General features: G+C 38.2%; 2 protein-coding genes across 2 annotated transcripts; both read left to right on the top strand.

Moving 5' to 3' along the window:
* Positions 1–3312: 3312 nt before the first annotated feature.
* LOC145494860 (uncharacterized) lies at positions 3313–9766 on the top strand. The gene is made up of 3 exons (XM_081474426.1): positions 3313–4703; positions 6014–6253; positions 9095–9766. The coding sequence occupies exons 1-3, from the start codon at positions 3663–3665 to the stop codon at positions 9296–9298; spliced, it is 1485 nt and encodes a 494-aa protein (XP_081330552.1). The 5' UTR covers positions 3313–3662; the 3' UTR covers positions 9299–9766.
* Positions 9767–10708: 942 nt separating this feature from the next.
* On the top strand, positions 10709–25421 carry LOC145494760 (tRNA (guanine(10)-N(2))-methyltransferase TRMT11-like). Its single transcript, XM_081474330.1, has 15 exons — positions 10709–10804; positions 12394–12462; positions 12862–12935; positions 13966–14047; positions 14941–15033; positions 15759–15893; positions 16299–16412; positions 16617–16659; positions 16791–16871; positions 17400–17438; positions 18356–18487; positions 20916–20967; positions 22935–23069; positions 23825–23945; positions 24316–25421. Exons 1-15 carry the CDS (start codon positions 10724–10726, stop codon positions 24406–24408), a joined length of 1344 nt encoding a protein of 447 aa, XP_081330456.1. The 5' UTR covers positions 10709–10723; the 3' UTR covers positions 24409–25421.
* Positions 25422–26534: the final 1113 nt, after the last annotated feature.

Consider the following 26534-nt stretch of genomic DNA (forward strand, 5'->3'; position numbering starts at 1 on the left):
TACAGCATTTTACCGCTGACTTGAGTGACCTATAAGCTGCGATCAGGCGAGTGCTTCGTATTTACTTCTTTTCTTTACCGGTCGCTAGAAGAACTGCGCCCTATCTTTTTTTCATGCGACCCCAAACTTGCCAATTGTCACAAGGTAATGTATGCCAGGTCCCTTTGCATAGTTACTAAATTCGGCATGGTAAATTGATCTATGAAGGTGTCTTGTCTTGGTGTCTATGAAAAATGCGATAAAAAAGGTTGACATTACGTGAAATCGTCGGCCATTAGGAATTAGCATTTTGTATGGTACATTATGGAAATTGCCGAAAAGTAAGGGGGGGGGGGGGGGACAAATGTCAAGAGGAAAGAGAAGTTGTTCTCCGTACAAATTAAAATCGTCTTAAACGTGAGTGCTCCAAAGTTCCCATTTCTTTGATAGATTGCTACACTCTTTTTTCTTTTTATAAGAATATTGTTTTTCCGGCCGAGGTTGAATATTTTTATTTTTCTACAGGTCTTAAGCTTAAAATATTCTTGTGAATATTCCTAGATTATAGGGTATGACATTTCTGTTTTCAAATTAATTTGGTGTCTGGAAGGTGCATGTCAAAGTAATTTCGGGACCAGCCTGAAAGTCTCATATGACTCACGTAACTTCTTGCAGAAATGCACAGTAATTATTTACACACATGAATCAATTGGGAGACACGTTTGGGCAACATAGATTTGAAGTCCCCCTGAAGGGAGGGCGGGTTGCGAGACTATAGTTTACAGTCAAAGGCGAAACGGACCACGAGGGAATGAAATCTAATGAGACTAGAAAACTGCTTCAACTAATAATTAACTCTTTTGATCTAATTATCAAAACAAAACTATTAGTATCGAACATACGGCTAGTGCTGTTTTCGCTGCTTTTTTGGCCAGTTTTGTCGCTTAGAAAAGGAATAATTTTATACGGCTTAGTTAAATGCATGTAATTGTACTTTAAATTTTCAACGCACAGAAATCTCAGGCTCGGGCTTATTCGAAAATTTCAGCCTCGATATTCTTATAGAACATATTCTCACAATAAAAAAGTGTACTTGTTATAGATTCCTAACTAACAACGGGAGACAGTCCCGAGCCGAACCGTTAAATTTTGGGGGGTCGTTGCTTTCAGAACCCCACGGCGTCACTTCCTGCTATCAGATACATATTAAAGCGATAGCCAGAGGCTATCGCTATTCATGGCAAGTTGAACTCAAGATGTTTCAAGCGTAGAAGATTACAGAAATCGCTACCGCGTAACAGGTATAGTTTACATGTTTTTGGCTTTAGTGTAGAGTGTGTTTCAAATTTATTTTGTTTAGCGAATGCCTACGATCACTTTTCGATGTAATCAAAGCTTGTAATCATAATATTGGGACATATACCAAACACACTTACGAGCCTTTCGATTATTACAATATGGAACAGTTTACATTATCTAGAATGTCTGTACTGTGTACCGCTGGCTAATTTTTTTTTTTTTAAATTACTTGATCTAAAAAAGATATTTTCTCGTTTGAGATCGAACAGAAATTTAAGCTTAGGAGCTGATGGATCTCAAAGTTTTTGCCTGATTTGGCCGGCTAATGGTTTTCAATGGAAGCAACGTGTTCAATTCGATCAGGTTAAGGATATCGATTTCCGATTTCCGACTTCCGATTTCCGAGAGCTTTCGGGGACTTGCCCTGGCTGGCGGTGTCATCTCTTTATTTCTCGCCCAGTTGGGATCATTCAGGTTCAAATTTAGGAAAACCACGAATTGATCATGATCAATTGATCGATCCATGATACAATTTCGAATGCAAAGATCGACGCGTAATCGGATCCCTGGGAAAAGGTCTCAGCCAGTAGTTTTAGGTAGAATACAGACCATGTTTTGTCTAGCCTGCGTAGTTGGCGGGATTTCTTGCGCAAATGCAGTTTTTCAGATGCAGAACCACTACAGATGCTAACGCCCTTTGGCGCTACCCCGTTCACTCACTGCCTGTGGAAAATTCGCTCGCTCCCTCAGCTCACCCACTAGAGCTTAAATGTACATGTGTTTTCCTGATTACGTTTAATGAATGAAACAAGAGAGAATGAAAATAAATAAGACCCTAATAACAATAAGTGAAAACAAACCTCGATTCAAAGCTAGATTCCCGTAACCATGGTAATCATTATTGTTCTATTTTTCTTGCTATAACAGCAGTGGCTATTAGCAAATTCGCCGTGTTCTTCAGCATTTTTAGGCCCAGGTCAAACGCCTTACTTTAAATGAGCCGAACCCAATTCAACCAGTTAGGCTCATGTGAAGTTCGGCGTTTGACCCAATTAACTTCGACTGATTTTATTTGGAGTGGCTGGGGCGTTCTTCACCCTTGGCCAGCCGTGAATAACGCCTGAAGGCCGACTTTGGGTCAAACGCCGATCTTCACATGACTCGAACCAAACGCGTAATCAAAGGTCTAAAGGCGCCATTTTAACTTTACCTTGAAAAACCACAGACCAGCAAGACCGCTTTTGTTATTTGTTTGGTGTAGCAGTTCGGTTCGACTGAATTAAGTTTGAAGTTTGACTCAAACAGGTGTTCTTTTAATTAGTTGAGTCGACCCAAACTGTCATTAGGTTCGGCTCATGTGAGGTACGGCGTTTGACCCGGGCCTTAGCAGTAGAAAGCTGTTAGAGCGCGTTCTTTCCACTTTTCCTCCTTGCCGTAGTGACAAAAAATGCTTAGAAAAACCTTAACTGAAAACTGACCAGTTCTATCAAGCAGATTTTCTGAGTCGTGGTAAAACATGCATTGAGGTTGTTGGCTCTTGGTCTTGCTTTCTCTAACTTTGAGATCGCTGACCGTGAAAACAGAAGTCACCCTTGCCAATTTATATATTCACACCGGATATAAACTAATATTTCTTCGTGGTAGCTAAATTCAACTAAACTTCGTAACACATCATGACTTCTAAGAAAAAACAAAAAGAAAAAGGTTTGGAAGTTGAAGAGGGTGTCAGACATGAAAGTAGAATTTAAAAGGCAGAGTCTTAATATCTTTCCAACGCAACTTCAATTGCGAAACTTTCAAAAGTTCAATTTCATTCATATAAGAAATAGATTAATTAATTAATTAATTAATCAATCAATCAGTCACTCAATCATCCATCCATCAATCAATAAAAAGTAATTGTTCCAAATTGATTGATCACTGCCATTAACCGTGTTAGTTTATCTGAGGTGTGAGACCAGATTAACGTAGTTTGTTTAACGGCTTAGTTTTGTGTTTGTGTTATTTTACAGAAGGCAATGGACCTTTAGAGCTTGGGCAGTTTGTTGCCCTATTTCAGACCATGTGATGATACTCTTGAGAATTCTTGCTTTCAAATTTTCAAATAGTCACGCGTACATGAATGATTAATTTTTAGATCGATAAAAGAACAATTCCTAAAAGATATCACGTGGTCTATAATAGGAACACAAACCGCTCAGGCTGAAAAGGTCTTTTTTCCTAACCTGTAGCTCCTCTCTTTTAGGAATATTAAGTTAAACGGCAGGATATTCTCAAGACAGCACATAGCGGAGTTCAAGCAAGCCGCACAAAACCCCCATAGAGTCTGGGTGTGAAATCAACCGACTCACCACAAGAAATATTGAAATCCAAACTGCAGAGCGATGAATTACAAAAGATGTTTCTGTTCGACATTGTCAGCTGTAGTTTTTGCGAGCTGTGTATTTTTATCAAGTTATGTTCTCAACAATTCTTGTAGTTTTCTGTCAAATTGCAGACTTGACATTACTTCAACCTGGCAGATGGACACTGACGAGATACTCAAAGACAAAGGGGTAATATTAACTGAGGAAAACAACCTCTTGAGACTGAATTCAAAACACCAACACGACTCCTTTAATGTAACGGACCTGGTTCTAAACGAACTTCACAAAGGATTCTTTGCTGCGATAAGTGAAAACGAGGCCAGCGGTTCATCGTTGGACAGTGTCGTTTGTGTTTCGGAACCAACAGTCTTAGAATGCCAAGAGGCTGGATTTGCTGCACTGCTATTGGCCACTTTAGATCACGTGTCGTACTGCCTCACGCTTGGGATACGCAAGGTGACGATTCATTGGAAAAACTGTCAGTCATCTTGTACAAAAGACCCGCGGATAAATTCATGGCCGGCATTTTTTGAGCCGATGAATGCGGGGACTGAGCTGAGTGCTGACAAAGTCATTTGTTTGGGAGGCACCATCGTCGGTAGAGTTCTTGCGCGTGAATCTGCTCGCTCTCTGACGCGTTTGAGTGCGCAGCAAATCAAACAGTTCAACATAGTTTCCAGGGAAAGCTCTCTTCTGGATGTTGGATTTAGGAAACGGCAAAGTCTGCCAGGCTACGAAGAAGGCGCGATAATTACATCAGAATTACGAAAATGGGCCTTCACTCTCATCACTGAACATTTTCGACCACAAAAGATCATTCTGACACGAGTGAACGAATTTTACACGAATAAAATGCGGGGATTCAGTATTCTCGGGGTCCATGTGCGTGCGACAGATCATACGGCTGAGACTGAAGATCACACTTTGCCCACAATGGAGAAATGGATTCACGATGCTGAAGCAGTATTTGAAACACTGAGAGAACCTAAGAGAATATTCCTGGCCACTGATAACTATGAGATTATTGTCCGCTTTGGAGAACATTTTGGAAAGAATAAGGTGTGACATGAAGATATTAGAAAATTCTGGTCTATATGACTTGGGCTGTGTTTTTCAACAACAACAATAATTTTTATGAGCTCGGAAGAAAAAAAATTCCATGAAAGACATTAAGTAGTCATTAGAAGTAGATTAATAAGATAGAAAGAAAGTACAGTGAAACTTGTATTAAGCGGACCCAATATTAAGCGGACACCCTACAGCCGCTGAAGTCCCAAAATTTTCCTCCCGCATTTACTGTAAAATGAACCTACATTCAGCGGACACCTCTGTTAAGCGGACGCGGACACCAATATTAAGCCATTTTGTTGCACAAAACCTGCAATAAGCGGACACTTCAAGGGCTTTTTACTTCTAAGAGTTCAGCTATAAAAGAGTCCTTTAGCATTGTTCAGTGATGTCATTTTAAAGCTAAGTAGATTGTTCCAGATTGATACGCTAGTCTTTGATCTTACTCTCTGTTACACTGTGTTACAAAAGGGTTAATAGTTAACTATTATTGCACAACATATTAGAACATGCTTAGAGCGGACACCCGGTATTAAGCGGACACTGCTGAGGGTTTCATGGGTGTCCGCGTAATACAGGTTTCACTGTAATTTTTTTTTTTCTAAAGAGAGCCTAGAGGCTAAAAGAACCGTTACGTTTTCGAGTTAGCACCTATTAGCCATTTAATGTTATTTTTATAACATCATTGCTTTAAGTAAGCTTTCTATATTTTTCCATTCATGCATGTCAAACAAGACGCATATAAATAATTTCAAGATTTCAGTTTACTTTCATTTTGTTTCAACTGTCAAAGGCGCGGAAATTGTATTCCCAGGATCACGATTCTTTAATCTTTTTTTCCGTTTCTCTCACTTTTAGTGAAGCAGTGGGTTACGGGGGAGGATATCTGCTTTGATTGTTTGACAGCGAACAGTAAAAAAAAACAAAACAAAACAAAACAAAACAAAATAGCTTGAAAACAGTGTTGTCTACTAGAGACATCCTGTTTGGGGAAACCATGCACCTTTTCTAAAACTTTCCTCATAGGAATCAGTCTGCTTCCAATATTGAATAGAGGGGGTAAGTTTCTAAAGAAACTGTGGTTCTGCGTCGGTGGGGAGTATAATTTGGTTTTGTCAACTGGGTTGATAATGTGAATTGGCCACCGTAAAGAGATTTGAAAGCTTTCGAATCTCTTTACGGTGGCCAATTCACATTATCACATTATCAGAGTGTGACCGTGCGACTAATGTGTAACTTCCCAAACACAAACGGCTAGTAGTACGCAAAGAAGTTTGTAAACATTTTCCATTTCATTTCAGGTGATTTACACTGCTGCTGTCAGGGCAAGCAAGTACTACTCCAAGCATCCAATCACCGGTGGGTTCACAAACGACACTAGTCCTATCGAGATTGGTTCCCAGGTTCTTATCGACATCCTGCTGTTGGCCAAATGTAATCATTTCCTCCATGGCGAGTCAAGCGTGGCGACTTTAGCTTCCCTTTTCAACCCAGAGATGAAACTTTTCTTTATTGGAAATTTAGGACAGGATGTTCTTGTGGTAAGTTTTCAGTTAGGGGGAATAAAATAGTCAGATTCGGATTAGATTCCAATTGATTGTGCCCCCAGTGTAGAGTTTGTTATTGGCTATCGCCTTGCTGTGATCATGAATTGCTGTTTTTCCAGACGAGTCTGTGTTCAAAAACATTTTTGTTCAAGAAGGCATACAAACAAAGCGAAAGATGAACACAATACTTGATTAACTGACGCTTTCGTCTCTTTTGCATTTCAAATCGCTGAGAATTGCAATAGCAGCTATTTTTTTTACGCAAAAGTCCCCGTTATAGTCAGAGAAACCAACTACCCGAAATATGTTGAATTCTGGACTTGCACCCACCTTACGATTTAGTGCATTTATGCCAAAATTGCATGATAATGAGGTGCAAGGATGTGCAAATAGATGACAAGCACCTGGTACTTATTGGTTTTGAAAATGACTGGGCAAAGCAAAACAACAGCAACAGCAAAACAAAAACAAAACAAGGGTGTGCACATAGTTGATAAGCACCTCGCATCCATTGGTTTTGAAAATGACTGGGCAAAACAAAACAAAACAACAACAACAAAACAAAACAAAAACAAACAAACAAACAACAAGGATGCAAGGGTGTGCACGTAGTTTAGAAACACTCGCATCCATTCGTTTGGAAATGGCGCAGCAAAAAAAACAACAACAAAAAAACAAAAACAAAAACAAACAAAATAAATAAAGAAATAAAGAAATAAACCAGATTGAAAGTTAAACTTAAATTACAGCATAATATATTATTACAAATGAAGGTAACATTTACTCAGAATAACTAAGAAGCTAATCTGAAGCTAAGCTAAAAGCTAAGCTGAGTAAAACTAAGTAATGTTTACATATCGGATGTAGGTTGGCGCTAAAGCTTGAATAAAAGAGGAAGAGACAAAAAATAATAATAAAGAATGAATAAATAAATAAATAAATAAATAAGATAAATAAATAAATAAATAAATACCAGTTGAAACCTCATGAGCAGTAAGACTGTAAGATATTTAACTTGATTTTTTTTTAAACGTTTTAAGGGGGAGGTGTTTGATACTTTCGTCAAGAACAAAACAAGGACTCATGAGACGAGAAAGGCGCGCTTCCATATGTACCTCTATTCCCAGTTTACTTGAAAGTTGTTGCTCAATGAATATACAAAAACGGAAAACATTCGATAAGATGTTTTTTTTTTTCTTTAGGACGGCGATTCCAAACAAAAATCTCACTCTGCCATAAGTGACAGTACAGCAATACAGAAAAAGGAGTTAGGAAAGCAAGGTCAGATGGTTAATTGGTATTCCAAAACCAAAGAATCTTACGGTACTTGCCCAAACATGGCCATACGACGGCTGATTGGCCCGAAGAAAGTAAGAGCTGAATTAAGATAAAGAGAATTACAGGAAAGTAGAGTTGCAATCCATAATTAGATGTCGCTTATTTCCAATTCATACCCCATTGTCCATTCTTCGTTTTGCCTGAGAGTTTTTCTGATCGTAGTTATGAGCGTTATTGACGTGTTTATTTTGAAAGCAACATTCTCGTAATTGCGCACTGATTGCACTTTTTAATTCGGAAAACGTGTTACTGTATTGCAGAACATTACTGCTTCACACTCACCGTATTCACAAATGGCGGCCCTCCTGGGGCGAGCGAGCGGTAAAACACGAAAACGAGGCGTTGTAGGATGATCGGAGAAGTGACGGGGCTAACATGTCTGTTTCACTTTGTGAGGACGATATTCCTGGCTCATCTCTAGCTGGCAGAAACCCAGCAGAGCTAAAAACTGAAGAGTCACGTTTTTGGCGCAAATGCAGAAACGAGCCAGCGAAAGGACTGCGGACAAAAGCTCATGTTCACCCAGTAACGTCTCCGATCATCTGTAATATTTTTAATCCTACAACGCCTTGTTTTCTCGTTTGACCGCTCGCTCGCTCCTGGAGGGCCGCCATTTGTGAATACGGTGCATGCGCATGTAGAATATAGTTGTACCATAATAACATACCGATCTCCCTTGCAGCGAGTTCACTATTTCGATTACCACCATCACCACTGCTTGTGTAATATTTCTCAAACTTACTAATAATTACCCGGTCTTAACACGAGAGACAATGTTTCAGCAGGATATCCAAACACTGAGAAGAAAGTTGAAACTACGAGCACGGCGGAGTATTTTTGACGAAATTCGAGGTGTTTGGATAGTCGATGCAACACTGTCTCGAGTGTTTTATATATCTTCTCAATCAAAATAAAAACTGTGGAATAAACGTACAACTAAAATCGTCAAAATCTATGCTAATTAAGACCGGATATCCAAACCTCCTTAACGGTTGTGATTTTCTTTATTTTAACTTGATGAATTATTAATGTGTTTGAGAATGTACTTTTCCGACTACTTGCAATTAAGGATGATTTTCAGTCCGTACTGCGCCCTCTGGAAAGTTTGTATACGTTTTATTTTCATGTAAAACATCACAAATGTGAACATTTCGCAACTACTTACATGAAGGAAATTCAAAGTTTCATGTCAACCGCCATTACGGATGCGAGGCTTTTTGCTTCGTTCTTTCTCATATCACTTGATGAAACAACTTCGCAGCTGTAAAAATCAATGAAGCTGTTGGGAAAAGAACTTGAAAAGCCTCAAAGATAACGTATGTCGTTTGTAACGAATAACAACGATTCGCATTCCATCGAGTGAGACATATAACGTTTATAAACATTAGGGTGCTGAGACTGCGCAGTACGGACTGGAAATCATCTTTAAGGATCAACAGCCATTAGTAAGTACAAAATGCAAACAATCAACAAACAATATTGTTTTTCTTTTTCTAGAGGGATGGCGATTTAAAAGAAAAACCTTTTCCCGACAGTAAATATAGCGAGGAGAAGGAAGTCGAATGGGAAGATGGATGGGAAGATCAGCTTCAGAGCCTTGCTGGGTGTTTCCAAGCTAATGGTCCTTATAGTGCATGCCCAAATATGGCCAAAGGACGACTTATCGATTCAAAAGAAGTCCGGTCATTTTTAGCGAAATAAAAGTGAATAAAATTATGGATTAAACAGAGACTTTTTTGCGTGCTCTTGTAATCTTGGGAAAAACGGCTGCTTTCTCAGCTTGAACCGTTTATGTACGCTTCGACGGCATATCAAGCGAGTTTGTTAACCCAGTGTTTGTATTTTTCGAGCCAAACATACGAGCCCGACAGGCCGCCGGAAGCGCACGCTATTGGCGATAAATCCGGTCATATGAGATTAGTGAATGAATATTGCAGGATATCAGGGACCGATTGAACGAGGGGGATATATAACCCTTTCTAGTGGATAAATTGCTGACAAGTGGATAAGCATTAGCCAAAGAAACGACTGTAGACCCCACTGTAGATAGATATATCGTAAATCTTCGAATTAACCCCCCCCCCTCGAATAAGCGCCCCCTTCGAATAAGCGCCCCTCCTATCGGCCAAATTTAAAATAAGCGCCCCTCATCGAATAAGCGCCCCCCTCCCCTCCCCCTATTTTGTGGATGAGTAATGAGACAACAAAGGCTGTATTATTTTCGTCGTGTAGTATTAGGACAAACAATAGACTGCAAGGCTGATACTACATGAAAAACGTTTCTAGACACCAACATGACAAGAACCGATAAAGTAGGATCGCAACAATGGACAACTGTTTCGCCCTTCTTGGGGCTCGTCAGCACTGTGTAGCGAAGATATGTAACGCAAGCCCAACAGCCAACGCGCATAAATTGCAAAATGACCCGTTCACTATATCAAGTTCAGTACTTTGAACTCACTTGCGCCTCGAAACACGCGTTGCCACATCACGTGTTTCGGGGCGCAAGGAGACAAAGTGTCAAGATTGGTGTCTGGCAAAACAAAAGAATAAATGTGGCTGGACAAGGTCAGCCTAAACATTTAAACATTCAGCCGCATGGCCAGTACCATGCTTTAAAAACGCAGCGTATCAGATCTCTTGTAGATCCTACATTGGCAGCGTTTGTCGTATGCGGTCCCTTGCAGTTTCTGGTTTCTCATTGTAGTATTAGATTTGCACATTGTTTCAATATGTGAACACGTTAAGTGAACACGTTGAACACGTTGAGTACTGACGGTGCCGTGATTTAAACTTTAGGATCACAAAGATCAGCTTTTTATGTCGATAAACAGCTTATGTTGTTGTTTACGCGCAGATGATGTATTGGAAAAAAATGATCCTGCCAGGCCACCATTTGGGAAAAATTAAATAAGCGCCCCGCCTCGATTAAGCGCCCCCTCGAATAAGCGCCCCCCATTTTCTCCTAAATTTGAAATAAGCGCCCCGGGCGCTAATTCGAATATTTACGGTATTCAGTGGACGGCCATATCACAACTTTTCAATTAGAGGACTGGAAACTAGTGAAGCTGTCGGCAAAACAATCCATCGTGTCAGCGGAAGCTCCCTTCACTAGCATAATTCAAAATGGCGGACGAACTGACTATTCCGGGCTGTGTAGAATATCTGTGTCTTTTTGCCCAAGAACACGTGGATTTTCGAATATCGGTAAGTGTATGCAAACTTTAATATCTAGCACAGAAAAATTCTTCTTTAATACCAGTGAATTGGAGAAATTTTGAGTTTTATGAAAAGTTTCCTTGCTTAACACAATATTTTAACCCTGCACTCTTGCTTACAAAACTGAGAATTCCCAGTACTGGCAGAAGCCTCCTCTAGCATTTTTCATGTTCCTCTGATCACGTTTTCCCCAATCGTTTTGAGTCCTCTAAAATACCTTCATGTTTCACCATTGTGTGATATCCACGATATGGATAACAGTTAGAAAGAGAAAAGAAATCTGCAAAATCAACGAAGACTTTAAATTGCTTTTTTGATAGCTTTGGAAAGAGCTATTTAAAATGGCTTCACAAGGAGCCAACTTAAAAGTGTTTTCAAGCTTTTTACGTATGAAGAAGAAATAACTTAATTGTTCTCATTTGTAAGTTTCTGATTTTACTAGGCTTTGAATCAATCAAGGTCATAGAAGGGGTGGTGAATGGTCCTTCAAAAACCATGGGCCTTGCAAAATTTTCACTGAATTTCATGTGTCTCACAGTCTCGTTTTTTAGTGGTTATGTGCGTCTCGCAGTCTCAATTTTTCTCACAAAGCTGCCTCTTGCAATTAAAGAAATCAAAATTTCTCGGGCTTGCTAAGAAAAATGCTAATCTTGTCGTCTTGCAAAGTCTTGCATTTACCATTCACCACCTCTCATAGAGTATGCGACGTTTTAAACGCACCATTTTTAAAATTACAACAGTTTTGTTAGAAGTGAGAGTTGTGAATGTTTTTGTTCTTACTGCAATTTGAGTTCATTTGTATCCATCTGTATGATTTCCACCCTTGCACAATGTTTTGGACAAGAAGGTCACAGTCCCGCAAGTCCAAGGGGCTTCACATGCCTGTGCATGCACAGTTACTATACAGAAGCTGCAAAGAAAATTATCTGTAAAGAAATTCTATCGAGAAAAAAGTTAACTCTAAGCTAGCATACAGTATAGAGTCCAAGGATACAAATTGGAGCATGAAGTTTCAGCGAATACCCTCAAACCATGAACCCTTGACTTTTTTTTTTTAAACATTTTATTTTTGTTTACTATGGGATGAGGGATCTAGTGTCTTTACACTGTAAAAATGCTAATTTTGTATATTGTACAGTGTATGAAGAGCACTAATTCTATAGTCACGGAAAAAATGCGCAAGGTGTACAGTACTTGGTTCAAGTTTCTTTTCTGTATATTTATCTTGAATTATAACATAAATTTACATGTAGGTTTTTTTAAAAATCCTCTAGACCAGATGTCTTTTTATATGCATGCTTGTACAATGATACGTTGATTACTGGATGATCTTGTGTTTTTCTAGTGGGATTTGGTGTTATCCTCGAAGATTGGAGGTAAACCATACCCTGTAACACACCCAGCCAATTAAATTCAAGCATGCATTATCCAGTTAATACTCCCCCGCCGTCTTCCTGCAATTTTTACATTACATCAACCAAACAAGCAATGCATCATCAGGGTGTTGTGAACAATTCCAAGGAATAATGTGAAAATGAATTGATTAAAAATCCATTTTCTCCTGTGTGTTATGTTAGGAATTGTTATCAGTGTCCACAATGTTTAATTTCAAGATACTTGTGCAATACCAGGATCACAGGAAAGAAGTAAGATTAATGAATTGATATATCACTTAACTAGATTAACTTCTGAAGGACAGAACCTTCTCAATGTTCTCTTCGTTGGACAGATGTTGACCACCACACCCTCTGTTAGATATCTGTTTTAGTAGGTTACATATCAATAAGGGACTGAATTAAAAAAAAAAAAACACAAACAAACAAACAAACAAACAAACAAACAAAACAAAACAAAACAAAACCAAAAACAAGCAAACACCTTTTTTCAAAGTCAAGTGCAATATTTCATATATAATATTTCAGCTTTCAGTCTTTTTTGCAAGCCTGGCATGAGGAGACAAATGCATTAAATGCAATATTGAGCACAATCATGAATTAAATATTTACTTGCAAATTTAATGGAGTTATTCCGCTTGTTTCCTGTAGAATCCTCATTTGGTGGTATGTTTGCCTAATGAAAAGTGTGCAAGGTACCTGCTATCCAGAGTTGTTTCTATAAAGTGAGTGTTCGTGAATATGACATTTTAAACTTGTATGATTACATGCATTGTAATGACTTAAAATGTTTTGACTAATCGTGCTGCAGAAAGGCATAGCTGGGAATAAATAGTAAATATGTATCATTTACTAGGTAAAAGGTCCAAATCTATGATTAAAAAAAAAGGTGGTCCATATTACAAGAAGTTGGACTGGCTACGAGCCAGTGATTAGCCAATCAAATTTGTGGATTTATGATTCTGGCCCACTAAGATACTTCAGGAAAATAATAAAATGTATTAGAAAATAGCCCAAAGAAAATATGTGTGTTGAATGGTTTAAGATGAATTCCGCTCAATGTTCGAGCAATAACTGCAAAAATTATTTAGTAATAATCACTCACAGCACTGTAATGTTTTGAATACTATTTCAAACATCTCACTGTAATTCAGTTCTCTAAGTGACCCCGCAGTTAAATCCCTAGGCATTCTTGAGAAATTTAATATTAAACCTCGTAAGAGTGTTTAATGCATGTGTTACTGTGTTTTCAAAAACACAAAACGCCCATTTTTATTGAAATATGGATGACTTCAAGTTCAATTTTCTCTTGTGGGGTGAGCTTGAGAGCTTAATTCTCAATAAGATCTTCTTACCTTTATTCAAAACATTACCATGCTATGAGATTTTTTTGGTAGCTTTATTTTTGCCATTATTGCTCGAATGTTCTGTGGAAATCATACTTGTCTTTCTATAACTCAATAGGAACACAGAACTATTACTAGCACAAGCTGTTGACTTGAAAAAGCTATGGAAACACTCCCCTGTTGGCCTGTGTTAATTCCCACAGCATGTCTCGTTCTCCCAAACTTGGACTCGTGTTTCTATAACATGTTAGAAATATGGTACATGTATGTTTTACATTTCTTAATTAATAGGTATTATAGACTGCTTGTCAGGTTTGATTTGTCAGGTAAATCCCATTTCATTCATGGCCAGCAGCAAGCACATACTTTCTTTGATTGTATTTTTTTCTGTATCTACATGTACATGTAGGTCTGTTTATGAACTCTGGGGGCAAGGAAACAATATAGAAGATTTGAAGCAGTGTGTTCTCAAATATCCAGCCAAGAAAATGGTATGATATTTAGATGTATTTAAATTTGTTTTACAAACAAGCAAACAAATAAACTTGTACAGTGATAAACTTAATGCACATAATTACATTGATGATAGTGTACATAATTAATTCCCCTGAAATGAGAGCATTTTGTTGTTGTGTATAATAAAATATGTGACATTTTAAATGTTTTCATGTCATCCAATAGTTTATTGTAAAAGGCATCCTATACTAAAGTACATGTATAGTTGAACCTGTATTAAGTGGATATCCTCGGGAAATGGCTAAGTGACTACTTAATACAGAGTAACCTTGCAATAAAAACTGTTCAAATACAATCAGTGCTGAAAAGACATTTGACCTCAATTAGAAACATTCATTTCTGGCGTTTTAATGATTTGCAAAAATAAGTTACAGGGAAATCATTTGTTGTACCTCTTGTGTTACATTTTTTGAAACTGTACGAACAAGTAACTGACACTGTGCCACCGTTAAATACAGGTGAAGACAATAGAAAAAGTCCTGTTGGGACTTCACAAATGGTGACCTCTTGATAGAGGTCAACATTACAGTAATTAAGGGAAGTAATTTTTGGGACTTTGAAAACTGACTGCTAATACATGTAGAGGGTGACCACTTAATATGGTGCCGCTCAATACAGGTTCAACTGTTTCTAAATTGTCACGGAACAATAATATTATGACCTACATGTACAAGTACACTGTGCTACAGTATGATCAACATATTTTGATTCATTTGCCTTGAGAGACAAAGTATTAATAAAATAAATAGATCACAGGTGTGTTGCATCTTTGAAGTACATGTATCTCAAACTGAGGAAGTTTGATGTTGCTAAACAAATATATATTAATTTTGTTAAACAACTGGAATTTTTTCATCGTTTCTTACAGCAAGCTTTCACCTCCAGTGGCTCATCATTTAAAATAAGCATTGAATCATTTAATAAAAAGCTGACAGTAAATCAACAGAGAGAACTCATTGATGTAAGTATACAACTTGTGAATTACTCCCATGTAGCTTAATAACCAGATCTGGCATCACTTGGAGAGGTGTGATTGTAAATAATTGTTAGTTCATTAGTATTATCACTTCTGTTTTGTTTAAGCCTGGTTTTCACTAGAGACATAAGCATAAGCACAAACACAAACGCAAACACAATAATTCTTATTTCATCGTAAAAAGCAAGGGCCTTAACACAGGCATAAGCACAAGCAGAAGCAGAAGGATCAAATTTTTTTCTTTTTCTTGTGCTTGCACTTATGCTTGCATTTGCGCTTCAACAAGTGAAAATGAAATACCACTCAGGCATAACACAAGTGCAAGGATATTTACCATACATGGTTATGTTTGGCCAATGAGAACACTGGATCCATATTACCTTACACCTAAACAGTTTTCACAATGGCAAAAGGTTCTGATTATTTTGCTTGTGCTTGTGCTTGGGTCGAATTTCATTTTCACTTGGGTCATCCCTATTGCTTGCATTTGTGCTTGCGCTTAAACCAGTTTGTGCATGTGCTTGCATTGCTAGTGAAAACCAGGCTATAATGCTTTCCACACTTGAGAGATCAGTTGTTTTTATTAGTGAATGAATCTCACAATCTTAATTCACACCCAATTCCGCAGCACTTAATTGATTTTCATTACTTTGATGTAGTACAGCTGTACTTAGGAAGATTGAAGCCACAGTACACCTTGTTATCCACAGCAATTCCAATTCCTTCCTTTTCAAGGCCGTGTAAACCTGACGGCTCCCGATCATGTGTTCTCCTTGCTGCTGGATTATGGAGATGACTCTAATGAAGCCCCTGCCACTCCAGACAGGCTGTTCTTTGGTCGCCTGGTAAGAAGAGAGTTCTACATGTAAGTTGCTAAAAGCAAGGGGGGTGGGGGAAGGGAGAGAGGGGGGTGTGGAGCAGCATTGTTGCTGTTTTTCACAACACCTCCAATGTTATAATATTGATTACCAGTCTTTGTTCAAAAAGTGAGCTCAAGCAGACTCAGCTAGCACTTCTAAACACTTTTACACTACCTTTGCATTAATCTTATATTTAGTAGAATTGTACTTCTGTTCACTGGTACATGTGATGCAGTCTGATTTGGCTGAGCTATAAATATTATACAATATTGGCCGCTGTTGTAATATCGTCTCGAGCTCGCAAATTGTTTGATAGAATTCTCAAGCAATGAAGCTCATTGTTAAGTAAATGACTGTTTTCTAAGATTTACTTTTTTTGCGTAACTGAAGGTTGGATACGGTCAGCGTCACTTGCTGAAACAGTATTCATTGAAGACGAGGCAGTTCATTGGTAATACCTCCATGGATCCTCAACTGTCTTTCCTAATGGCAAATCAAGGACAGGTATGTAGTGACAACCAAAAGAGACTAAGGTTACAGTCCTACAGTATAACTTGATCTAAGATGGTTTCTTCTTGACAATCTCCTTTGAGTACACAAGGTGTCGAAGTCAAGGACTAACCTTTTCAATGAAATGAAATGATTGCAAAGCTTTAGGTGTTGCACTTTTTCAAAACACTCTTTTTTTTTTTTATTTTGTTTGTTTAGGTCCGTTCAGGAAGTCTTGTCTTTGATCCTTTTGTTGGAACTGGTAAGCTCTTTTGTTTGTTTTTCATGGTTACTATTTCGTTTTTCTATAACGAATGGTACTTTAGATTTTCAATGTACTTTTTCTAGGAACTAATGAGAACATTTTTTTGTTTTTGTTTTTGTTTTTGTTAGGTAGCGTGCTGGTGTCTTGCTCTCATTTTGGAGCCCATGTGATGGGAAGTGATATTGATCACACACTTCTTCATGGACGAGGTACACAAACTAAGAGTGCATTATTGTTTGTTTGTTTGCTTTTTTAAGTGTAACCACCAGTAAACAATACGCTGCGTAAAATGCTTACAATATATATTAATATATATATATATATATATATATATATATATATATATATATATATATATATATATATATATACTTTTTTTTTTTTTACAATAATGCAACATCAACACTAAGTTTCAAACAAATGCCAAACAGTGCGCTACTATACTATTCTACTGTTCTATTCCTAGACGGAAATTTAAATTGCTACATATTTTCAAATCACTTGGGTGGGGTTAAAAGTTACTCTTGTTATCATGACATCCTGCACAGGCGCAGACATTATTCAGCCCCGTCCAGAGCCGCTTACTCACTCGCTGTTCCGGTTGTGTCGTGAAGGCAAAATCGTCTTTAGTCAAAACGGTGGAACTTTGTAGTCATAGTTTCATACCTCTTACGGGTGCTAAGAGAATGTGTTGTAGTGTTGTCAGTACACATTTTCTGTTGCCTTTTTGGTCTCAGGTAGAAGCTCTCGAGCCAACAGAAAAGGCCAGTGGAGAGGTAGAAAACTACGCTATTCTTAAATTTTATAACTGTGTTATTCAGTCCGAGAAGTGACAAGGAGTGATTTACTAAAGCTGTAACTTATCTTAATCCAAGTAAGCATGTCAACTGAAGTGTTGATGATGTCAGGTGTAGTAACGTTGACCTATTAAATAAACATTGGGCCTACATAATCAACAAAATGGGACATGTAGTAGCACTCCAAATATACAATGTTGTTGATTACCAAAAAAAAAAAAAAAAAGAGAGAAAGAAAGAAAAAAGAAACAGGAGAAAAACAACAACAACAACAACAACAGGTAGATTTAAATAAGGCTGAAGGCGGGAGGCGATTGACATTCCAGGCTACTGTATGACCCAAACTCGACGATATTGTACTCCAGTTCAAAAATACGATAGTAAATGTGGATTTAGGAGAGTGCCAAACACATAATGTATCTATTCAGTTAAGTTTTCTCTCAATGATAAAAAGCTTTAGCAGTTTCACACATGGCGATGGACGCGTCCTCGACACAGTCTCATTCTAGAGACATTTAATGCGTACCAGTACAGAATTTATAAGTTAGATTTCTGCTCCTACAATTTCCCCATCTTTCGATTTTCGCTATATGGTAAAGCTTAACGGGAGGTTGATGTGTATCGTTTTATATGTCCAAACATAGTTCAGATCACTATGTCCTTTTTTGTCACGATCCCTTGTCACACCTCGCCATCGATGTGTCATCATGCATGAAGTTGTAAAAGATGTCACTATCAACAGAATGTGCCGCAGCATTACTATCTTTTAGATACCCTAGTACAATAGTAAATGTGGATTTACGAGAGCGCCAAACACATAATGTATCTATTTAGTTAAGCTTGCTCTCAAATAATAACGTGAGATGTTTTAACTAAGCGATGTCTCTCTTTCTAAGCTCGAGACGAAAACTTTCGAGCAAACTTTGCTCAGTATGGACTTGGCAGTTATTTTGTGGACGTGCTAGTTGCAGACGCTGGAAGACTGGGTCTCAGAGAGGCGCCGTTATTCGATGCCATTATAACAGACCGTAAGTTACAATTATCGATACATTGTATTATGTTAAATAAATAAATAAATAAATAAATAAATAAATAAATAAATAAATTAATTAATTAATTAATTAAAAAAGTAGTAATAAAAAAAAAGGGATCGCCGTGCTCTTTTTCGAGATAAGGTGCATTGAAGACCATGTGTTTGTAGAAGTTCTCGTTATTTTAAGACGATCTAATCTTACAACTTTCCGCAATAACAGAAGCTATATTTGTGAAATTTAGATCAGTTCAACGTAATCAATTCGACACTACTCAGTCCATTAAGAAAATTGTTGCAGCTGATGTCATTCCTTGATGTAGAATAGGCCTTGAAAAAGAAGGTGAAGTTAACGCAACCGCTGCCATTCTTCCTTTTATTTCTTTCTTAGCGCGCGCTTGATGTACCAGGTGGCGTGACGTTGCCGCATAAATAGGGAGCAGCGCGCGCTAAGTAATAAAATGAACAATGATAAGGCAGATGGCCATTGCTATAGCTTTGCCTGGGTTTGACGATCTTGGATGTTCGGTGACCGCTACTTTTCTTTCCAGAAACAGATGTTATTTACAATTATCTCCACCTTGTCCAGAAATGAACAAAAAATCAATGTGGGAAGTTAAAAAAAAAAAATAAATAAATAGATAGATAGATAGATAGATAGATAGATAAATAATAATAATAATAATAATAATAATAATAATAATAATAATAATAATAATAAAAATCAAGATATCTGTCCATGAGACGTCGAATTCTGCCATCTTGCGGCTGCAAGGCGCGTGAAACTATTGTCGCTAAATGCGAACTTGTTTTTTAAGGAACCTCACCAGTTGACTAAATTCACTTAATAGCTCCACGTAAACAATATTTGGCGGAGAACATTTCACTTCAAAGATCTAATTGCAATATTTTTTGGGCTTACAGACACTGTGGCCTTATTCGCTAACGAAGCCCGATTTTTTTCAGATTTAGGGTGTTCTTCCGAGCATGTTCTCCCCAAAACGAAGTCGGTGACCCCCCATTTTTTTTACATTTCTGACATAATTAACTCATCATCTTACAGTGGTAAAAGTCTCAGAAAAAAATCACTGATGGAAAATTCTCGCACGAACGTCCTTAAGAAAACCACGACGGCAACGACGGCAACGGGGAACGTCGCTAAACAAAAGGTTTAATGAGGAGAACTATGGCTGTGCACGTGCGTTATAATTCTTGGTACATTTCTTTGCCGTCCTCTTCAAAACAAGAAGGTGAAATGACCAGATTCTGTGTTGTCTGGAGAACGTGAACCACGACGGCTATTTTTTTTCAATTTTTGTTTCGAATTTATCGATCTGTCCTAGATTAAGTTTCGTGATAGCTTTGACAGTGATAAACAAAGCAAATGACTCTAGGGAACGGCGAGATTCGTAGGTAAAATGTAAAATCATTTTTTAATCGACGTCTTCCTCGGCGTCGCTGTCGTGGTTTCTTAAGCTTCCTAATTAATTACGTGTACAGGATGCGCAGGAACGATCGGCGCGAACGTCCTTGAACAAGAACTTTGTCTTTCATACTATTTTAAGCTTATTATAGGAACTATAAAAATAAATGTTTGTGGGATTAGAAATGATAGGAGTCAAGATGCAGGTGACCTTATTTTCTAATTCCACTTGTCGTAGTTTGATAACCTGCGCTGATTAATTATTTTATTTAATTTGAAATCCGAGGACGGCTAAAATGGGACCAGGCTACTGGCTTAGTCTAATTTGGCAGTCAGGGGATTTTAATTTCATCTAATTATTATTATTATTATCCGATTATTTCCAGACTGGACTAGGATGTCGTCGTGTTGCCTGTTGATTACGTGTATATACTGCGCATGATAACTTATTAATTTCAAGTTACTCTAGTCATATCCAATATTCACAAACTGTTGCGAGTCGAAAAACGATTTGTACAATTTGACAAACCGTAAAAGACATTGTATACAGTCCGTATGTTTTCGGATAATTGCAACTCATTAAGTGGACTTAAGGGCACTTAGAATACAAATCACATCTCACTTGAGCAAGAGGTGAAACGGTTTAATGCGGTCTGGAAATTCCATCTCATTGACTGGAGGCCACTTGACCACACAAGCAACGCAATACACATATACCTCGTTCTTTAAGCCTGAACGACGAAGTGGCGTGTTTCACGCCAAGGGAAAAAACAACCGGAAGTCATGTCCTTCCCTTGCGTACCAATTGAAGAGGATACTTGATAGCAACTTAAGTTTTAAAACATCCTCTGACCTTTAAATTGGTTTGGCCCTCCGACTTTGTCCAATTTGGCAAACATACCCCACTAATATTCTATGTGCTTTTCGGAAAACATACTCGGTAGCAGGGCCGGGCAGCCTTCTTATTTTCCATGTTTTAATATTGTTTTATTAATTGCTGTAGCTCCTTATGGAATTCGAGAAGGTGCTCGGAAGCTAGATACCTGCGTCGATGGGTAAGATACATTCTATAACTTGTAATTATTAAGTTATATAATCACATGTATCACTTAAAATTACCTACTTAAGATTATGCAACCATATAAAATTATATAACTTATAATTATTAAGTTATATAATTAACTTGCAATTATATAACTTATAATTATTAATACGCCCAGTGAGAAGGCGCCCTAAAATCTCTACTTCTCCCTACTAGCATGAGCTGTGACCCAATGATCGCGCGGGTGAAGTTAATGTCCATTTTGATAATCGAAATAAATGAGTGATTTACCTTTCTTTTTCTCGATGTTTTCTAAAAGAAACAGAAAATAATTTCTCCGTGTTTCTATCGAGTTTACTGTAAATCTACTAGCGTTCTATCACGAATGCTGTTCTCTGATTGGCTACGCTACTCACTATCTATTCTGGGATGGATAGTGAGTAGCGTAGCAGTGTGCCCTTGTTAACGAAATGACGGCCGCTTCTTGGCGTTTTCGAAGTGTCTGTGAAGAGGATTTCGATAAAGTTTCGAACGACTACGTGTAGTAGATTTATATTAAAAGAATTACTATAGATTATTCGCTCTCGATTTCTATGCGTGAAAGTTGACGAGGGCGCGCGATAGAAATCTCGAGTTCATAATCCAATTGTTTAATAGACGCACTCGTGAAAGCCAAGGAGACGTCGAAAAAACCGTGGAAACACTCGCCTGCGGTTCATGTTCCCACAGCATTTTTCGTTCTCCCGATGGTATTCCTATGTTTTCTAAGAGACTAATGCACTTTTGATGTCTAGGAAAAGTACTGACCGCTCTTGCGTTCGCTAGCAGCTTATCTACATTATAATATAGCATGAAAACGGGGGAATGTTTAGATCTGAGGAGGGGCGGTAATTACGCTGATAATAATATACATGGAAAAAAAAATACTCGATTCTGATTGGCTGAGAGCAGTGCAGTTTAAGTGTAACACTAGTGCAAAAAGTGTAACACCAATGCAGAAAGTGTAACACAAGTGCAAATTACACATCGTAATGCTGGATTATGATTGGCTGAAAGAGAATAGAAAATTTTCTAAGCCAATGATATCACGTAAAATGATGACGAAAATTTTGTGCGGAAACTTTGAAAAAAGTTTTCTCGAATGAGAAAAAATGGCTTCAAGAACGATCTTCCGGCACTTCCTCCACGCGAATTTTTTCGTGTTTATATTATTAATAAGTAATCATACGGTTTTTCTCGTTCAATTTGGAATCAATTTTCACTTGTGAGTTTTTCAAACAGCTGAAATTGCACTCCACGGAACGGCTCATGCAATTTCAGCTTTTTGAAAAACTCACTCGTGCAAATTAATTCCAAATTGAAATTGAAACCGTATGATTACCTATACAAACACAATAACCGGAACATACGTGCTCTATAGCAAGTAAATGACGGACGTTCAGCTCCAGTATGCTGCAGCTACATTAAAAATCCGTGTGTAAAGAATCTAGTGGTAACTAGTTTCTGGACCTGTTGGCAGAAATTTTCCATTTTAATAGCCAATAATATAAGAACCTGTTTAGTCAAGTAAGATCACGCAGGTTCTTATAATTATGTGTGATAAATTATGCATGAACTCTTGTTACAGTTAGGCTTATCATAATACAGTTGTGAATAAATACGCTATATTTAAGGACCAAACCCAAGTTTATTGATTTTGTGGTAATTAACAACTATATCTCCTTCGTAGAAATTAAGAACCTACACTGTAATTAAGAACCTACTTAGCGTAAATTGCCAATAACTACCTCAAAATGCAAGGGCATATTTTGCCAGACTTCAAAAAATCTAGGTTCGTACACGTTGGTTTTTGCTGTATGTGCTAAAACTCGATACAAACACGGCGAGTGTTTCTATTTCGCAAATTGAGTAACTAGATCAGTTGTTTGATTCCTGCTGTGAACTTATTTTTCGACATGACATCTTTTTCTTGCGTTCTAGGGATCAGACGCCATCATGTTCAGCTGTGCGAGGCTGCCTCTTGTCAGAAATACTCACAACATTGCTCGACCTGGCAGCGCGATATCTTGTTGTTCACGGACGACTGGTATATTGGCTTCCAATTTATCGACCGAGGTGACTATTGTTATGTTGTTTGAAATGCCTCTGTTCAAAAAAAAAAAAAAAAAAAAAAAAAAAGAAAAAAAAAAAAGTTCAAATGTTGTTGTTTATAGTGGTCAATGCGCTTAGCTACACCTAGCTAGTTCACAGGCATGCCACTTTAAATGAAGGAAACAAATATATCAACTAAACGTGATAGACTTAAAAAGCCCAACCGGCGGGAGGCAGACCAGTTGGCTATTTACAAGCATGACCGAGGAGTTGAACTGGGGTCTACCGAGAAACAACTCCAGCTAAGTGGTCAGAGCGGGACTTGAACCCGCGACCTCCGCATTTCAAGTCCGGCGCCCTAACCACTCGGCCACGCTGCCTCCTAGAGTGGCTGCCTCTGTGTTTTAACTAATGAGAACTTGGGGTACCAAAAATATCTGCCAGTCAGGTACAAGAAAGAAATTGCTTGCAACCGTATTCGGGTTCCGTTTTTCCTCATTTGACACCGAAAGTCAAACAGAGTTTCTGCCTGACTCCGGTTTTGTACTATGATACTAGCTCTCCTTGGTTTATTACACCTTTTGCTGCCGTAGTGAATGAGTCTGAATGATTCGCAACAGCCTTTGTAAAAGTCTGGGGTAACTTCCGAACTTGCTTCTGGAAGATAAACCTTGCGGGGACTGTACGACTTTTCAAGCATAGCCTCTTGACGATTTCTCGAGAGTTCCCCATTAGCAATCATTTTTTTTTTTTTCCTTTGGTTTAATTATCTTTTGTAGCTATGAAGAAGAATTCATTCCAAGTCATCCATGTCTGAGACTTGTGGCGAACAGTGAGCAGTGCTTGTCAAGAAACGTTTCGCGACGGCTGATAACCATGGAAAAAGTCAAAGAACACACGGTAAGGTAACAGAGAGTCAAGTGTACTGAAGTTGTTTCCGGGAGAGAAATACACGTACATTGGAATCGGTACGGGAGTTGTGGCAGCAATCTTGTGCTTGGTAGTTTCGAAGGCATACTCCATATTTGGGTACATAAAGTTTCATCTACATTGTCAAGTCATTCCACGCACATTGAAAATAGAATGGAAACCAGATGTAAATAATGTATCCAAATGTTAATTGTTTGACCATGCCAACACAGGCACGTCTATAATCATTGCTTGTACTTGCTAAATACTGAGTCATCAATATATTCTCTCTATACGCACGTCAGGCTAAATCCCAAAGTTTATGTGAACGCATGTAACAATGAAGATCGCCCTGTTGCAGATAAGAGGACCAAACCTGTCCGTGGTACACCAAAAGTTCCTTGACTCTTGCGACAACTTCAGGGATAATTACTTCAGCCAGCAGAGCTCGTGATCAGCGAGTGGGAGAGGCGAAAGAGAATATGGCATGGCACGTGTGCCACGTGTGATATGGTAGCATGTCTTCCGCGTCTCTTGAGATCGTCCACACTTAAGTTCAAAGAACTGCTAAGGTGTGTAGTTCCGGCTGGTTTCATTTTGACTGTCTACAAATTACAACATGGAGTAGATGGTAACAGATCGGCTAGACCGAGAGAGTCTCTGCTAGCTGGATTTCTTGAGTTGCAGTGAATGTAGTACGTTTGACACTGCACAGACAAATCATGGTTGTAAAGCATCGTGTTAAGAGCGATCGCTTGAATCAATGTTTGTACGAAACCTCTGAAAACATAGAAGAAGCTATGAACTAAAACTTTGCGTCAAAAGCTACAGACGACTGTTTGATTTCTTACTCTGTCAAACAACGCTCATTTACCGTCAGAGCCCGTCAGAAAACGGCTCAATAGGAATTATATGGGAATTCTAATCGTTATGTGGGATTTAAAAAGAAAAATAAGAAAAAATAAGGAAACGAAACACATTCAGGAATGAGGTTTCATAAACCCGAGAAAAGTCGGTGTACATGTTGATGAAATTTTTGGTGTTGTTACTGTCACTTTGTTTGCATTTTGTTCATCCTATTGCTTGCTTAGTTTGTTTGTAATAGTTGTTACTTTTTGTATGTATGTCTGTTTGTTTGTTGTTGTCGTCGTCGTCGTTGTTGTTGTTGTTGTTGTTGTTGTTGTTGCTGTTGTCTGCACATTGCAAAGAACATCTAAAGCGCTCCTATAATTTGGAAGTGGATGTTCATCGTCGTTGATATTCGATGCTTTTTTCCCTTCCTTTTCATTGGCCGAAAGATCACCATGTGACCTGCAAATAAGTGCTAACAAAGAATAGTCTGCTCATGCGCATTACCGTCTGACAATGATTTTGCTTCAAATTATATTCTTCTCAGGTGTGGTCGTGTCCACTTCTGTAGGAAAAAAAACAGAAACAAAAACAACAACAACAACAACAAAACAAAAATAAGCAAAACAAAAGCAAATAGCAGGCTGTTCTTTTGAGCAGCGGAGAACGATTTCTAAATTTCTTCCAGACTTAAAACAGATTTGTTGATCGAAGGATAAAGCAATTATAAAACTCACTTATGGCAAAGTATCGTGATTTGTCAGGGTCTCGCAGATAAATAATTGATCTGCGCGATGTCTTGCTCAATCTCGTTCAATAACTTATGCGCGTGAACCCTTCACAAATTCAACATCCAGAGCTTCTTTATTGGTCCTCTAAATTGTTTATTAATTAATGGAAACTGTAAGATAAGCCAAAACGGACTGCTGAACCGCAGTTTCAGTTACGATAGGAATTAACGCGACCTTACACCGCTCATCACTACTATTGACGCGAAACACAAAATGCCCGCTGAGTCACTGTCAACTCGATGCACAAACGACAATAAGTGTAGTGAATGGTAAATACGAGACTTTGCGAGAAGGCAAGGCTAGCGGTTTTCTTTGCAAGACCGAGTATTTTGACTTTCTAACGTCCCGTGGAGTTAAGCGGGAAACAAGTGAATATGTCGGCGGTTTCTAAAGTCAGTCTTTATTTGTAGCTGCCTTCTTCGCCTATCGTCAAGTATACGTCACTAGAAACCATGATGTTTAAAATAGAACTTCTACCTTTACTCTCCAGTGCATATTTCTGCATGTGATCACAATTCTGCGTACAGTCGAACCTCTATTAAGCGGTCACCCCTTATTAAGCGGCCAGTTATAAAATTGTTGGCGGAAAAATGCTCTACTGAAATAAAACCCCTTCTAGCCGGCCAACTCTAGTAAGCCGCCGCGGCCACTCAGTTTTTGGTCGTTCCCATGAGGGAGTTCTCTATTGTCCTTACCCCTTTTAAGCGGCCACCCAAAATTTAATACAAGTAGTTTGGCTTTTGATGACAGAAAAGAGACCAAACTTGAATTTGACGACTGATGAAAGCATTCTAACACAGGTTTTTACTGATTGCCTCTTGACGTGAGTCTATCTATGTTCACGAAGCAAATACAATATACACCCGATGGTAAAAAAAAAAAAAAAAAAGTTGTGGTGTTCAGTTTAAAGGAGAATGTATTTTCGTGCCAAGAGAATCAA

Source organism: Orbicella franksi, chromosome 8 (genome assembly GCF_964199315.1).
Source record: "Orbicella franksi chromosome 8, jaOrbFran1.1, whole genome shotgun sequence".
Taxonomy (NCBI): Eukaryota; Metazoa; Cnidaria; class Anthozoa; order Scleractinia; family Merulinidae; genus Orbicella; species Orbicella franksi.